The 16718-nt window shown below is 40.3% G+C and overlaps 1 protein-coding gene across 1 annotated transcript; it reads left to right on the top strand.

Moving 5' to 3' along the window:
* Window positions 1-2968: 2968 nt before the first annotated feature.
* On the top strand, window positions 2969-16506 carry LOC132555345 (platelet glycoprotein V-like). Its single transcript, XM_060219696.1, has 3 exons — window positions 2969-3830; window positions 15219-15284; window positions 16274-16506. Exons 1-3 carry the CDS (start codon window positions 2969-2971, stop codon window positions 16504-16506), a joined length of 1161 nt encoding a protein of 386 aa, XP_060075679.1.
* Window positions 16507-16718: the final 212 nt, after the last annotated feature.

Below are 16718 nucleotides of genomic sequence, written 5' to 3'. Positions count from 1 at the left end.
GTTACTTCATTAAGTCTCTTAATAAGACCCATTTGAACTGCGACATTCCTGTCGAACAGATTGGTCGCCCCTGTACCACGAACAACATATACATCAAACTGTACTAATTAATTACCCTTGTACTTTGTAGTAGCCTCAGAAATGACACTGATATCTGCTCCTGTGTCGATTGTCATGGTAATTGGAGACTGGACTATACGTAGTGTTACTGTCCACGGTTCCTCATTATCTTCACATGTGAATGTAATGGTTTCTGATTATCTGTCTCGTACACCACTTCTCGGACCGGTTTCTGACTCTGAGCTGTTTTTGACCGACAACATACTGCGAAGTGATTACACTCTTTGCATCGCTTACCATAGGCTGGACACGCCTCACTACCAACATGAACTCTGTTACATCGCGTAATGCACTGCCCATTTGATGTTGTGACTGTTGTTTATGTTGATTCACAGACCTAGACTGTTGTTTTGGTCTAGATTTGTATGGAGTCCATTGTCCCTTACTATCGGTGTTTCGCTTTACTTCCTCGACCATTTTACGACCTTGTTCTTTCATTTGAGATTTCACCAGCTCGGCCTGTCTCCCCATCTGTAGTGCTGTGTCTAGGGTCAAAGCTGGCTTCATTGGTAGTTTCTCCGATACAGATTTGACAGAAATTTCTATCACAAGCCTATCTCTGATCTGTTCATCTTTCACACAATACACGAGCAAATGCCTCAATGGATTCTCCTGGCTTTTGAGTTCTCGTGTGAAACCCAGCCGTCTCGTGAATCACATTCCTTTTTGGTACGAAATATGTGTCAAATTTCTCGAGAACCGTTTCTTATTTAGCCTCATCTCCGGCATTGGCAAACGTGAATTATTTAAACACGTGTTCGGCTTGTTTACCCAAGGCATATATAAGAGCACTTACTTGCACCTCTTCCTCATCTTTATAGAATTTTGTCGCCATCCGGTAACGCGCAAAACGATGCTTCCAATCCGGTCATTCTACCGGGGCGCAGAAGTTGAAGTTCTCCAATGGAGTAAATTTAGCCATGACAGCGGATTCTTCTCAGACAACTCGGGTTGTGGATCTTCTGGTGTCTTCTTACCACATTCTTGTCCACTTGTAACACACTTCTGACACCATGTAACGAGTTTTGCTGATTAACGACCAGGAGCCAGACGAACGATCAACTCGTTTATTTACAGCACGTGTTTTTACATACGGGTTCCGTCTGATATACTCAGCTCAAGCGAGATAGCACCTTAGTGAACCTAGTATACATACGTCATATTATTGCACACAAGTACAACATGAGGGTACTCCAAACGAACCATATTTACTATATTAACAGACTTGCACTTATATAACCAGCGATGAAACAAATCTTGGATTATTCTTCGGATACCCTGTTTTCTGGGCAATCTATTGTGAATTCTACATTTGGAGGATTTCCACCGAAAGAAATGTTCTGACATTTGATTAATTAGTGGCTAGCTCTGTACACCATCGCCATTTTGATAATTCTACTGTATAGAATGAATTTATTTGTTGTTATCAAAATGTTGAATTTTAACCTAGCTTTTGGGTTTTATTTACTGTATGTTAGTTCCGTAACGTAACACTGTTGAATAACCAAACGGATTTCTGAAAGTCGCGTTCATTGTTAACAAACATCGCATTATATAGATAGAATATAGTGATAACGTATTGTTACAAACAGTGAGGTTATAACGAATTTCTGTCATCAACAACAGCCAACACTCCCTCTAACAACAAAACAAAATCTGTACAGACCAACAGCCAGGCTGTAACACATAGTCTAGCCAGGCTGTAACACCTAGCCAGGCTGTAACACCTAGTCTAGCCAGGCTGTAACCTTAGTCTAGCCAGGCTGTAACACCTAGTCTAGCCAGGCTGTAACCCTAGTCTAGCCAGGCTGTAACACCTAGCCAGGCTGTAACACCTAGTCTAGCCAGGCTGTAACACCTAGCCAGGCTGTAACACCTAGCCAAGCTGTAACACCTAGTCTAGCCAGGCTGTAACACCTAGTCTAGCCAGGCTGTAACACCTAGTATAGCCAGGCTGTAACACCTAGTCAACAGAAACATTAACACCTTCCATAAATAAAAGCAGCGAAACGATAATTAACTCCAAAACTCAATAATAGTCCCCACAACACCTGCTACGAGACCTAAACGGACTCCCGTGAACAACAACATCATTATGGCATTTCACGTGATATATGAATGAGAACCACCCAATGCTATCCCTACAAAGGATCACGCTCTGTATGTATTGATCCAAAGGACCCAACATTGGCAATTCTGATTTTAAAATTATTGAAAAAAATTGTCTCTTTCATCAAAAAAGCCTCTCACAAGGACAAAAACCGAAACAAAACCATCACAAACTCCCCAAAACTGCAACAGTTATAACTAAAAGGCGAACACCATTAGATTTATATCAGCTATAACAACTAAAACGCTATTTTGATTACAATTGTTGACATAAAATAACATTATTTGTTAATACATATCAGTGTTATATCATGTACAGATTTATCTAAACTTTAGTTCTTAATCCACCGAGGATATTTGTACTACAGCGATCAAACTATTTGACAAGTGGAAAAGATTTAACCTTAATCCATGATCTCGCTTCCGTCCCAAAAGGAAAAATGAAATCCGATAATTCAATTGTACAATACAAAGTTGTATTTGATTGGCAGCGTCCCTAATACTGTAACAGCCGTATAACCTCGCTATAATATACGAGTTAGTTACGTGGAAAGATGTTTGAATGACGACGCTGTTAACATCAAACTATCATATTAACATTGGTGGATATTAAGGCTTCAAGGTTTCCCTGAAGATTCTGTTACGTACCGGGTACAAACATATTATACAGTTCTGTAACTGAGGTTGAAGATTTTGAACTTCTAAACGTCATTTGTGATCGTTATACTTTCTGTCGACCATGGGTGCGTCGGCGCTTGCGTTGCTGATCGTCGGAGTCACATTGACGCTTGCAGTAGATCCTCAGGGATGTACATATGATTCTACAACTAAAGAGTACAACTGCAATGCCCGTAGCTGGTCTCTCCCCCTGGTGTACTCGGACTTCGACAACGTACCACAGGTACTGAAGTTGATCGAGATTGACGGAGCGCTTTCTTATACAGGACCAGCAACTTTTTCTGGATTTGAAAACGTAAATACGGCACTGTTCGATGGTAACATCGTACCCGCTCTCCACTTGCGATGCGTTGCCGGTGGATCGCTTATCATATATAACGGAACTTTTGCCAATATGGATTGGGTGAATGAACTGCGTATCTTCGACTGTATGATCCTTTCCATCCCTGATGATGTCTTCAGTAGTTTCGGAACACTCAATTACTTCAGCATTGATGGAGGGTCCATCAGTAATATGGGGTTCAACTCCTTCAACGGAGTCAACATAGAGAGAATGAACAGCGTCCCGGAACCATTAGGTTTGCTAGCTTTCCGGAACACTCAGATAACATCTGGCGCTCTTCCGAATGGCGCCCTGTATTCGCTGTCGAATGTTTCTACGATAATCCTAGATAACACCCACATGCGAGTTGTACAGAAAGACATGTTCCAAGCCTCTACCAAGGTGTCTCACATCTCGATGAAAAACAATCCCTTCATTGCTCTTCCTGCAGACATGTTCGATAAGACTACATCACTGACGACTCTTGAGATTTCAGGGATAGACTGGGTCTGCACGTGCCCTAACTTGTGGATCTGGACTTTCCTTTCCTCACACAATGTTTCCCTGTTTGGGGATATTGTCTGTGCGAGCCCCACAGCTAGTAAGTATAGCACTGTAGGGGACATTGTTTGTGCTAGCCACACAGCTTGTAAGTATAGCACTGTAGGTAACATTGTCTGTGCTCGCCCCACTGCTAGTAAGTATAGTACTGTAGGGAAAATTGTCAGTGCTAGCCACACACTTAGTAAGTATAGCACTGTAGGAGACATTGTCTGTGCTCGCCCCACTGCTAGTAAGTATAAGCACTGTAGGTAACATTGTCTGTGCTAGACACAGAGCTAGTAAGTATAGCACTGTAGGGGACATTGTCTGTGCTCACTCCACAGCTAGTAAGTATAGCACCGTAGGGGACATTGTCTGTGCTAGCCACACGTCTAGTAAGTATAGCACTGTAGGGGACATTGTCTGTGCTCGCCCTACTGCTAGTAATTACTGTATTTCTGTCACTCAAAACCATCACTCTTGCTCCACATATTTACTTTCTCTAAGTTTGTTAATGTCATCCCATTTTTCTTCATTTGATATGATTTGATTGCAATTGGCTTCAGACATGCACATCTAATTATTGTTTGCTGATAGTGGAACAAAGGTCAGTTTTCTTCATCACATAACTGACCTTTTGTGTTGATCACATCAGTACCTTTTGTGTTTATCACATAACTGACCATTTGTGTTTATCACATAACTGACCTCTTGTGTTGATAACAAAACTGACCTTTTGTATTTATCACATAACGTACCTTTTGTGTTGATCACAAAATTGACCTTTTGTATTTATCACATAACTGACCTTTTGTGTTTATCACAAAACTGACCTTTAGTGTTTACCTCAGTTGAGGTATGTTTACAGTTTGTAGAAGACAGTTGGGTTATGTTTGCAGTGTGTAGAAGACAGTTGAGGTATGTTTGCAGTGTGTAGGAGACAATTGAGTTATGTTTGCAGTGTGTAGGAGACAATTGAGTTATGTTTGCAGTGTGTAGAAGACAGTTGAGGTATGTTTACAGTGTGTAGAAGACAGTTGAGGTATGTTTGCAGTGTGTAGAAGACAGTTGAGTTATGTTTACAGTGTGTAGAAGACAGTTGGGTTATGTTTGCAGTGTGTAGAAGACAGTTGAGTTATGTTTGCAGTGTGTAGAAGACAGTTGAGGTATGTTTGCAGTGTGTTGAAGGCAATTTAGCTGTGTTCACAGTGTGTAGAAGACAATTGAGTTATGTTTGCAGTGGTGTGTAGAAGACAGTTGAGGTATGCTTGCAGTGTGTAGAAGACAGTTGAGGTATGTTTACAGTGTGTAGAAGACAGTTGGGTTATGTTTGCAGTGTGTAGAAGACAGTTGAGGTATGTTTGCAGTGTGTAGAAGACAGTTGAGTTATGTTTGCAGTGTGTAGAAGACAGTTGAGTTATGTTTGCAGTGTGTAGAAGACAGTTGAGTTATGTTTGCAGTGTGTAGAAGACAGTTGAGGTATGTTTACAGTGTGTAGAAGACAGTTGGGTTATGTTTGCAGTGTGTAGAAGACAGTTGAGTTATGTTTGCAGTGTGTAGAAGACAGTTGAGGTATGTTTGCAGTGTGTAGGAGACAGTTGAGTTATGTTTGCGGTGTGTAGTTGAGTTACAGTGTGAGTTATGTTTGCAGTTGAGTTATGTTTGCAGTGTGTAGAAGACAGTTGAGGTATGTTTGCAGTGTGTAGAAGACAGTTGAGTTATGTTTGCAGTGTGTAGAAGACAGTTGAGTTATGTTTGCAGTGTGTAGAAGACAGTTGAGTTATGTTCACAGTGTGTAGAAGACAGTTGAGGTATGTTTGCAGTGTGTAGAAGATAGTTGAGTTATGTTCACAGTGTGTAGAAGACAGTTGAGTTATGTTTACAGTGTGTAGAAGACAGTTGAGTTATGTTTGCAGTGTGTAGAAGACAGTTGAGGTATGTTTGCAGTGTGTAGAAGACAGTTGAGTTATGTTTGCAGTGTGTAGAAGACAGTTGTGTGTGTAGAAGACAGTTGGGTTATGTTTGCAGTTTGTAGAAGACAGTTGAGGTATGTTTGCAGTGTGTAGGAGACAATTGAGTTATGTTTGCAGTGGTGTGTAGAAGACAGTTGAGGTATGCTTGCAGTGTGTAGAAGACAGTTGGGTTATGTTTACAGTTTGTAGAAGACAGTTGGGTTATGTTTGCAGTGTGTAGAAGACAGTTGAGGTATGTTTGCAGTGTGTAGGAGACAATTGAGTTATGTTTGCAGTGTGTAGGAGACAGTTGAGTTTTGTTTGCAGTGTGTAGAAGACAGTTGAGTTATGTTTGCAGTGTGTAGAAGACAGTTGAGTTATGTTTGCAGTGTGTAGAAGACAGTTGAGGTATGTTTGCAGTGTGTAGAAGGCAATTTAGCTGTGTTCACAGTGTGTAGAAGACAGTTGAGTTATGATTACAGTGTGTAGAAGACAGTTGAGTTATGTTTGCAGTGTGTAGAAGACAGTTGAGTTATGTTTGCAGTGTGTAGAAGACAGTTGAGGTATGTGTTTGAGCTGTGTTTGCAGTTTGTAGAAGACAGTTGAGTTATGTTTGCAGTGTGTAGAAGACAGTTGAGGTATGTTGTGTAGAAGACAGTGTGTAGTGTGTAGAAGACAGTTGTTGTATGTTTTCAGTGTGTAGAAGACAGTTGAGTTATGTTTTCAGTGTGTAGAAGACAGTTGAGTTATGTTTGCAGTGTGTAGAAGGCAATTTAGCTGTGTTCACAGTGTGTAGAAGACAGTTTAGTTATGATTACAGTGTGTAGGAGACAGTTGAGTTATGTTTGCAGTGTGTAGAAGACAGTTGAGTTATGTTTGCAGTGTGTAGACGACAGTTGAGGTATGTTTGCAGTGTGTTGAAGACAGTGTGTAGACAGTATGCTTGCAGTGTGTAGAAGACAGTTGAGGTATGTTTACAGTGTGCAGAAGACAGTTGAGTTATGTTTGCAGTGTGTAGAAGACAGTTGAGTTATGTTTGCAGTGTGTAGAAGACAGTTGAGGTATGTTTGCAGTGTGTAGAAGATAGTTGAGTTATGTTCACAGTGTGTAGAAGACAGTTGAGGTATGTTTACAGTGTGTAGAAGACAGTTGGGTTATGTTTGCAGTGTGTAGAAGACAGTTGAGGTATGTTTGCAGTGTGTAGGAGACAGTTGAGTTATGTTTGCAGTGTGTAGAAGACAGTTGAGGTATGTTTGCAGTGTGTAGAAGGCAATTTAGCTGTGTTCACAGTGTGTAGAAGACAATTGAGTTATGTTTGCAGTGTGTAGAAGACAGTTGAGGTATGTTTGCAGTGTGTAGAAGACAGTTGAGGTATGTTTACAGTGTGTAGAAGACAGTTGAGTTATGTTTGCAGTGTGTAGAAGACAGTTGAGGTATGTTTGCAGTGTGTAGAAGACAGTTGAGTTATGTTTGCAGTGTGTAGAAGTCAGTTGAGCTGTTTGCAGTGTGTAGAAGACAGTTGAGGTATGTTTGCAGTGTGTAGAAGACAGTTGAGTTATGTTTGCAGTGTGTAGAAGACAGTTGAGGTATGTTTGCAGTGTGTAGAAGGCAATTTAGCTGTGTTCACAGTGTGTAGAAGACAGTTGAGGTATGTTTACAGTGTGTAGAAGACAGTTGAGGTATGTTTACAGTGTGTAGAAGACAGTTGAGGTATGTTTGCAGTGTGTAGAAGACAGTTGGGTTATGTTTGCAGTGTGTAGAAGACAGTTGAGTTATGTTTGCAGTGTGTAGAAGACAGTTGAGTTATGTTTGCAGTGTGTAGAAGACAGTTGAGGTATGTTTGCAGTGTGTAGAAGACAGTTGGGTTATGTTTGCAGTGTGTAGAAGACAGTTGAGGTATGTTTGCAGTGTGTAGAAGACAGTTGAGTTATGTTTGCAGTGTGTAGAAGACAGTGTGTAGAAGACAGTTGAGGTATGTTTACAGTGTGTAGAAGACAGTTGAGTTATGTTTGCAGTGGTGTGTAGAAGACAGTTGAGGTATGCTTGCAGTGTGTAGAAGACAGTTGAGGTATGTTTACAGTGTGTAGAAGACAGTTGAGGTATGTTTGCAGTGTGTAGAAGACAGTTGAGTTATGTTTACAGTGTGTAGGAGACAGTTGAGTTATGTTTGCAGTGTGTAGAAGACAGTTGAGTTATGTTTGCAGTGTGTAGACGACAGTTGAGGTATGTTTGCAGTGTGTTGAAGGCAATTTGTGTGTAGAAGACAGTTGAGTTATGTTTACAGTGTGTAGGAGACAGTTGAGTTGAGTTATGTTTGCAGTGTGTAGAAGACAGTTGAGTTATGTTTACAGTGTGTAGAAGACAGTTGAGTTATGTTTGCAGTGTGTAGAAGACAGTTGAGGTATGTTTGCAGTGTGTAGAAGACAGTTGAGTTATGTTTACAGTGTGTAGAAGACAGTTGGGGTATGTTTGCTGTGTGTAGGAGACAGTTGAGTTATGTTTGCAATGTGTAGAAGACAGATGAGGTATGTTTGCAGTGTGTAGTTTGCAGTGTGTAGACAGTTGAGGTGTGTATGTTTGCAGTGTGTAGAAGACAGTTGAGTTATGTTTACAGTGTGTAGAAGACAGTTGAGGTATGTTTACAGTGTGTAGAAGACAGTTGAGGTATGTTTACAGTGTGTAGAAGACAGTTGAGTTATGTTCACAGTGTGTAGAAGACAGTTGAGGTATGTTTACAGTGTGTAGAAGACAGTTGAGTTATGTTTACAGTGTGTAGGAGACAGTTGAGTTATGTTTGCAGTGTGTAGGACGACAGTTGAGGTATGTTTGCAGTGTGTAGTGTGTAGAAGACAGTTGAGGTTATGTTTGCAGTGTGTAGAAGACAGTTGAGGTATGTTTGCAGTGTGTAGAAGACAGTTGAGTATGTGTAGAAGACAGTTGCAGTGTGTAGAAGACAGTTGAGGTTTATGTTTTGCAGTGTGTAGAAGACAGTTGAGGTATGTTTGCAGTGTGTAGAAGACAGTTGAGGTATGTTTGCAGTGTGTAGGAGACAGTTGAGTTATGTTTGCAGTGTGTAGAAGACAGTTGAGGTATGTTTCCAGTTTGTAGAAAACAGTTGAGTTATGTTTGCAGTGTGTAGAAGACAGTGTGTAGAAGACAGTTGAGTTATGTTTGCAGTGTGTAGAAGACAGTTGAGTTATGTTTGCAGTGTGTAGAAGACAGTTGAGGTATGTTTGCAGTGTGTAGAAGACAGTTGAGTTATGTTTGCAGTGGTGTGTAGAAGACAGTTGAGGTATGTTTGCAGTGTGTAGAAGACAGTTGAGGTATGTTTGCAGTGTGTAGAAGACAGTTGAGTTATGTTTGCAGTGTGTAGAAGACAGTTGAGGTATGTTTGCAGTGTGTAGGAGACAGTTGAGTTATGTTTGCAGTGGTGTGTAGAAGACAGTTGAGGTATGCTTGCAGTGTGTAGAAGACAGTTGAGGTATGTTTACAGTGTGCAGAAGACAGTTGAGTTATGTTTGCAGTGTGTAGAAGACAGTTGAGTTATGTTTGCAGTGTGTAGAAGACAGTTGAGTTATGTTTGCAGTGTGTAGAAGACAGTTGAGTTATGTTTGCAGTGTGTAGAAGACAGTTGAGGTATGTTTGCAGTGTGTAGAAGACAGTTGAGGTATGTTTGCAGTGTGTAGAAGACAGTTGAGTTATGTTTGCATTGTGTAGAAGACAGTTGAGTTATGTTTGCAGTGTGTAGAAGACAGTTGAGGTATGTTTACAGTGTGTAGAAGACAGTTGGGTTATGTTTGCAGTGTGTAGAAGACAGTTGAGTTATGTTTGCAGTGTGTAGAAGATAGTTGAGTTATGTTTGCAGTGGTGTGTAGAAGACAGTTGAGGTATGCTTGCAGTGTGTAGAAGACAGTTGAGGTATGTTTACAGTGTGTAGAAGACAGTTGAGTTATGTTTGCAGTGTGTAGAAGACAGTTGAGTTATGTTTACAGTGTGTGGAAGACAGTTGAGTTATGTTTACAGTGTGTAGAAGACAGTTGGGTTATGTTTGCAGTGTGTAGAAGACAGTTGAGTTATGTTTGCAGTGTGTAGAAGACAGTTGAGTTATGTTTGCAGTGTGTAGAAGACAGTTGATGTTTGCAGTGTGTAGAAGACAGTTAAGGTATGTTTACAGTGTGTAGAAGACAGTTGGGTTATGTTTGCAGTGTGTAGAAGACAGTTGAGGTATGTTTGCAGTGTGTAGAAGGCAGTTGAGTGTGTAGAAGACAGTTGAGTTATGTTTGCAGTGTGTAGAAGACAGCATGTTTGCTGTGTAGAAGACAGTTGAGTTATGTTTGCAGTGTGTAGAAGACAATAGAGATATTTTTGAAGTGTGAAGAAGACATATGAGGTATTTTTGCAGTGTGTAGGATACAGTTGAGTTATGTTTGCAGTGTGTAGTGTGTTTGCAGTGTGTAGAGACAGTTGAGGTATGTTTGCAGTGTGTAGGAGACAATTGAGTTATGTTTACAGTGAGTTATGTTTGCAGTGTGTAGAAGACAGTTGAGGTATGTTTGCAGTGTGTAGAAGACAGTTGAGGTATGTTTGCAGTGTGTAGAAGACAGTTGAGGTATGTTTGCAGTGTGTAGAAGACAGTTGAGTTATGTTTGCAGTGTGTAGAAGACAGTTGAGGTATGTTTGCAGTGTGTAGGAGACAGTTGAGTTATGTTTGCAGTGTGTAGAAGGCAATTTAGCTGTGTTCACAGTGTGTAGAAGACAGTTGGGTTATGTTTGCAGTTTGTAGAAGACAGTTGAGGTATGTTTGCAGTGTGTAGGAGACAGTGTGTAGAGAAGACAGTTGAGTTATGTTTACAGTGTGTAGAAGACAGTTGAGGTATGTTTGCAGTGGTGTGTAGAAGACAGTTGAGGTATGCTTGCAGTGTGTAGAAGACAGTTGAGTTATGTTTGCATTGTGTAGAAGACAGTTGAGTTATGTTTACAGTGTGTAGAAGACAGTTGAGTTATGTTTGCAGTGTGTAGAAGACAGTTGAGTTATGTTTGCAGTGTGTAGTAGACAGTTGTGGTATGTTTGCAGTGTGTAGAAGACAGGTGAGGTTGTTTGCAGTGTGTAGAAGACAGTGTGTGTGTAGAAGACAGTTGTAGAAGGCAGTATGCTTGCAGTGTGTAGAAGACAGTTGAGGTATGTTTACAGTGTGCAGAAGACAGTTGAGTTATGTTTGCAGTGTGTAGAAGACAGTTGAGGTATGTTTGCAGTGTGTAGAAGACAGTTGAGTTATGTTTGCAGTGTGTAGAAGACAGTTGAGTTATGTTTGCAGTGTGTAGAAGACAGTTGAGGTATGTTTGCAGTGTGTAGAAGACAGTTGAGTTATGTTTGCATTGTGTAGAAGACAGTTGAGTTATGTTTACAGTGTGTGGAAGACAGTTGAGTTATGTTTACAGTGTGTAGAAGACAGTTGAGTTATGTTTGCAGTGTGTAGAAGACAGTTGAGTTATGTTTACAGTGTGTAGAAGACAGTTGAGTTATGTTTACAGTGTGTAGAAGACAGTTGAGGTATGTTTGCAGTGGTGTGTAGAAGACAGTTGAGGTATGCTTGCAGTGTGTAGAAGACAGTTGAGTTATGTTTGCAGTGTGTAGTGTGTAAGACAGTTGAGGTATGTTTGCAGTGTGTAGAAGACAGTTGAGTTATGTTTGCAGTGTGTAGAAGACAGTTGAGGTTTGCACAGTTGTGTGTAGAAGACAGTTGAGTTATGTTTGCAGTGTGTAGAAGACAGTTGAGTTATGTTTGCATTGTGTAGAAGACAGTTGAGGTAAGTTTACATGTTTGCAGTGTGTAGAAGACAGTTGAGTTATGTTTACAGTGTGTTTACAGTGTGTAGAAGACAGTTGGGTTATGTTTACAGTGTGTAGAAGACAGTTGAGGTATGTTTGCAGTGTGTAGAAGACAGTTGAGGTATGTTTACAGTGTGTAGAAGACAGTTGAGTTATGTTTACAGTGTGTAGGAGACAGTTGAGTTATGTTTACAGTGTGTAGGAGACAGTTGAGGCATGTTTACAGTGTGTAGAAGACAATTTAGCTGTGTTCACAGTGTGTAGAAGACAATTGAGTTATGTTTGCAGTGTGTAGAAGACAGTTGAGGTATGTTTGCAGTGTGTAGAAGACAGTTGAGTTATGTTTGCAGTGTGTAGAAGACAGTTGAGTTATGTTTGCAGTGTGTAGAAGGCAATTTAGCTGTGTTCACAGTGTGTAGAAGACAGTTGAGGTATGTTTACAGTGGTGTGTAGAAGACAGTTGAGGTATGCTTGCAGTGTGTAGAAGACAGTTGAGTTATGTTTGCATTGTGTAGAAGACAGTTGAGGTATGTTTACAGTGTGTAGAAGACAGTTGAGGTATGTTTACAGTGTGTAGAAGACAATTGTGTGTAGAAGACAGTTAGTGTTTGCAGTGTGTAGAAGACAGTTGAGTGTTTGCAGTGTGTAGAAGACAGTTGAGGTATGTTTGCAGTGTGTAGAAGACAGTTGAGTTATGTTTGCAGTGTGTAGAAGAAGATGTTTGCAGTTGTAGTGTGTAGTGTGTAAGACAGTTGAGTTATGTTTGCAGTGTGTAGAAGATGTTTGCAGACAGTTGAGGTATGTTTGCAGTGTGTAGAAGACAGTTGAGGTATGTTTGCAGTGTGTAGAAGACAGTTGAGTGTTTAGTGTTGCAGTGTGTAGAAGACAGTTGAGTTATGTTTGCAGTGTGTAGAAGACAGTTGAGGTATGTTTTCAGTGTGTAGAAGACAGTTGAGTTATGTTTGCAGTGTGTAGAAGACAGTTGGGTTATATTTGCAGTGTGTAGAATACAGTTGGGTTATGTTTGCAGTGTGTAGAAGACAGTTGAGGTATGTTTGCAGTGTGTAGAAGTGTGTAGAAGACACAGTGTGTAGAAGACATGTTTGCAGTGTGTAGAAGACAGTTGAGGTATGTTTGCAGTGTGTAGAAGACAGTTGAGTTATGTTTGCATTGTGTAGAAGACAGTTGAGTTATGTTTACAGTGTGTGGAAGACAGTTGAGTTATGTTTACAGTGTGTAGAAGACAGTTGGGTTATAGTGTGTAGAAGACAGTTGGGTTATGTTTGCAGTGTGTAGAAGACAGTTGAGGTATGTTTGCAGTGTGTAGAAGACAGTTGAGGTTGAGTGTGTATGTTTGCAGTGTGTAGAAGACAGTTGAGGTATGTTTGCAGTGTGTAGAAGTCATTTTAGCTGTGTTCACTGTGTGTAGAAGACAGTTGAGGTATGTTTGCAGTGTGTAGAAGACAGTTGAGGTATGTTTGCAGTGTGTAGAAGACAGTTGAGATGTTTGCAGTGTGTAGAAGACAGTTGAGGTATGTTTGCAGTGTGTAGAAGACAGTTGAGTTTGCAGTGTGTAGAAGACAGTTGAGTTATGTTTGCAGTGTGTAGAAGACAGTTGAGTTATGTTTGCAGTGTGTAGAAGACAGTTGAGTTATGTTTATGTGTAGAAGACAGTTGAGTTATGTTTGCAGTGTGTAGAAGACAGTTGAGGTATGTTTGCAGTGTGTAGACAGAGTGTGTAGAAGACAGTTGAGTTATGTTTGCAGTGTGTAGAAGACAGTTGAGTTATGTTTGCAGTGTGTAGAAGACAGTTGAGGTATGTTTGCAGTGTGTAGGAGACAGTTGAGTTATGTTTGCAGTGTGTAGAAGACAGTTGAGTTATGTTTGCAGTGTGTAGAAGGCAATTTAGCTATGTTTGCAGTGTGTAGAAGACAGTTGAGGTATGTTTGCAGTGTGTAGAAGACAGTTGAGTTATGTTTGCAGTGTGTAGAAGACAGTTGAGGTATGTTTACAGTGTGTAGAAGACAGTTGGGTTATGTTTGCAGTGTGTAGAAGACAGTTGAGGTATGTTTGCAGTGTGTAGAAGACAGTTGAGTTATGTTTGCAGTGTGTAGAAGACAGTTGAGTTATGTTTGCAGTGTGTAGAAGACAGTTGAGGTATGTTTGCAGTGTGTAGAAGACAGTTGAGTTATGTTTGTGTGTTGAGTGTGTAGACAGTTGAGGTATGTTTGCAGTGTGTAGAAGACAGTTGAGGTATGTTTACAGTTAGGAGTAGAAAGGTGATGTATTATTAGAGATGTGTGTAGAAGACAGTTGAGTTATGTTTGCAGTGTGTAGAAGACAGTTGAGGTATGTTTGCAGTGTGTAGGAGACAGTTGAGTTATGTTTGCAGTGTGTAGAAGACAGTTGAGGTATGTTTGCAGTGTGTAGAAGACAGTTGAGGTATGTTTGCAGTGTGTAGAAGGCAATTTAGTGTGTTACAGTGTGTAGAAGTGTGTACAGTTGAGGTATGTTTTTGCAGTGTGTAGAAGACAGTTGAGGTATGTTTACAGTGTGTAGAAGACAGTTGAGTTATGTTTGCAGTGTGTAGAAGACAGTTGAGGTATGTTTGCAGTGTGTAGAAGACAGTTGAGGTATGTTTGCAGTGTGTAGAAGACAGTTGAGGTATGTTTACAGTGTGTAGAAGACAGTTGAGTTATGTTTACAGTGTGTAGGAGACAGTTGAGTTATGTTTGCAGTGTGTAGAAGACAGTTGAGTTATGTTTGCAGTGTGTAGAAGACAGTTAAGGTATGTTTGCAGTGTGTAGGAGACAATTGAGTTATGTTATGTTTGCAGTGTGTAGGAGACAGTTGAGTTATGTTTGCAGTGTGTAGAAGACAGTTGAGGTATGTTTGCAGTGTGTAGAAGGCAATTTAGCTGTGTTTACAGTGTGTAGAAGACAGTTGAGGTATGTTTGCAGTGTGTAGAAGGCAATTTAGCTGTGTTCACAGTGTGTAGAAGACAATTGAGTTATGTTTGCAGTGGTGTGTAGAAGACAGTTGAGTTATGTTTACAGTGTGTAGAAGACAGTTGAGGTATGTTTACAGTGTGTAGAAGACAGTTGAGTTATGTTTACAGTGTGTAGGAGACAGTTGAGTTATGTTTACAGTGTGTAGGAGACCGTTGAGGCATGTTTACAGTGTGTAGAAGACAATTCAGTGTGTAGGAGACAGTTGAGGTATGTTTGCAGTGTGTAGAAGGCAATTTAGCTGTGTTCACAGTGTGTCTATGTGGTTCAGTAATGATTTCTGTGTATAGAATATAGTTTTTTCGTGTTTAATTTGTGTAGTGTGTAGTTTTCAAAGTTATGTTTATTTTGTGTGATAGGTAGTTACGTTTTATTTACTTTGTGCGGTGTGTTGTCACGTGCATTTTGTGGTAATTGAATCATGATAACTGAATGCGGTATTCACTTCTCTGGAACAATGAATAATAAACTCTGGATATAACGTCAATCGTTTGACACGTCATCATGCTTAATAACCCGCATTCATCATCGCGTCTGTTGGTGTGCTTGATATCTGTATGTTTTGTGAATTGAGTACACATTTCATAACAATATTGTATCATTGATGTTCTGCAATTAATTTTTATTTATTAAACTATTTTTGTTGTCTATTTCAGATTTAAGAGCATCCGAATATTATAACCAGCAGTGTGACACAACATCTCCTTGTGGAGAAAATACAGGTGCGTGTCTCACTTTGATAAATATGTGTCTCCTACTTCCACAACTGCATGTCCAGTCCATCCATATGTACATGTTCCATCTATCTGCACGTACATATCTAAAACAAAGTACATATTCTATCCTTCATGTGCCATGCCCCGCTGAAGGAAGGCTACATGTCCAATTCCTCCACACGAGGGTGTCCCGTTTTTATGCTCAAGAGTCTCTCGGTGACAGAAACATGTCCTATGATTCCACAGGCGCGTCTCCCACTTCTCCCTGCAGGTGCGTTTCCTATCTTCCTGCTTGAACGAAATCTCGCTGAAACAAGTTTACATATCACACTTTCTCATAGCTTTGTTTCTCCACGTGACACACGCGTGTATCACACAGACCTGTACGTCTAATCCTTCCATTTTTCCACTTGTTCGTGTCTCAACGCCTGATCTGTAGCTGGTGAGTGATTCAAGCATCTGTTATCTAGAGTATATCAACAGTAATGATATAAAACGTTTATACATAGGTTTCTAGGTGTAACACGAGTGATATCATATAAAACAACCACATACCTACCCACAGTCCGGTCTTTTATACCATGGTCAACCATCAGGAATTGTGTAAAGAATAGCGTGATGATTAAAATTTTCATATTTTTTTCTTTTTAAGTAGTTAATGACCTTTATCCAATATCAAGATCTCTATAAAATAAGTCTAAAACTGAGTTTTAGAGTCGATATTGTGATTTAGTTGTGACATGAAGCGATGTTTAGATAACATCGAAACTCGTTTGTATGCCTGATGGTTTCGTAAGTATACTGTGGATTCTCGTTTGGGAGCGTTAAGTTACATACTAGATTGACTTAAGAGTCATGTGTCGTTGATGAATCAGAACATTTAAATCCGTCCTGATTTATTCGTTTTGTTCGCCTTTATTCACCTCGATACATTTTGCCCTCGTGAGAATGATGTTAACAGGTCGGGTGCTTTAATCTAGTGCTTTACATTGTAGGTGTCGTCATTGGTACTTACTGCTACTTGATTGCTGACATCGTGTTCCACGGCGTTCTACTCATCACGTTTATCATTGCTCTGATAGCCTTCGCAATGATTGTCCATCTCAAACGACAGATGCCCGACTCGAAACCGGGAGACAAACAACGACCGGACAGGGGAAAGGGGAAAACAAGCTGCTCCAGTGGGAAAAAGAGGGCCGGGTCCAGGAAGGACGAATCTGTGGTTTGATGTTTCCGGACACCCTGATCGGATTTGCCGACATTGCACGATATCTTCACTCAATTATCCGACGAGAGTTTTTCAATACAAAAATGCCTACTTTTGACACATAAAACTGCTCAGCGTTTGACCACATCCATGCAATACTTGGAGAGTGTGCCACTGCATATGTATTTGATGTCAAAATGATGGACGAGACTGCAAAATTGTTCCATTGGAAA

This window comes from Ylistrum balloti, unplaced genomic scaffold (assembly GCF_031769215.1).
Source record: "Ylistrum balloti isolate Yb309-2 unplaced genomic scaffold, AGI_CSIRO_Ybal_v1 Utg370474, whole genome shotgun sequence".
In the NCBI taxonomy this organism is placed as follows: Eukaryota; Metazoa; Mollusca; class Bivalvia; order Pectinida; family Pectinidae; genus Ylistrum; species Ylistrum balloti.
The sequence above is the reverse complement of the archived record's forward strand: the minus strand, read 5'-3'. Positions and strand labels throughout refer to the sequence as shown.

What these genes read in the sequence shown, in the direction of transcription:
- LOC132555345 (XM_060219696.1), top strand. Translation starts at nt 2,969, where the DNA reads ATGGGTGCGTCGGCGCTTGCGTTGCTGATCGTCGGAGTCACATTGACG. An exon ending in CTGTGCGAGCCCCACAGCTA is followed by an intron (nt 3,831 to 15,218) that starts GTAAGTATAGCA and finishes TGTCTATTTCAG; the next exon opens with ATTTAAGAGCATCCGAATAT. An exon ending in TCCTTGTGGAGAAAATACAG is followed by an intron (nt 15,285 to 16,273) that starts GTGCGTGTCTCA and finishes TTTACATTGTAG; the next exon opens with GTGTCGTCATTGGTACTTAC.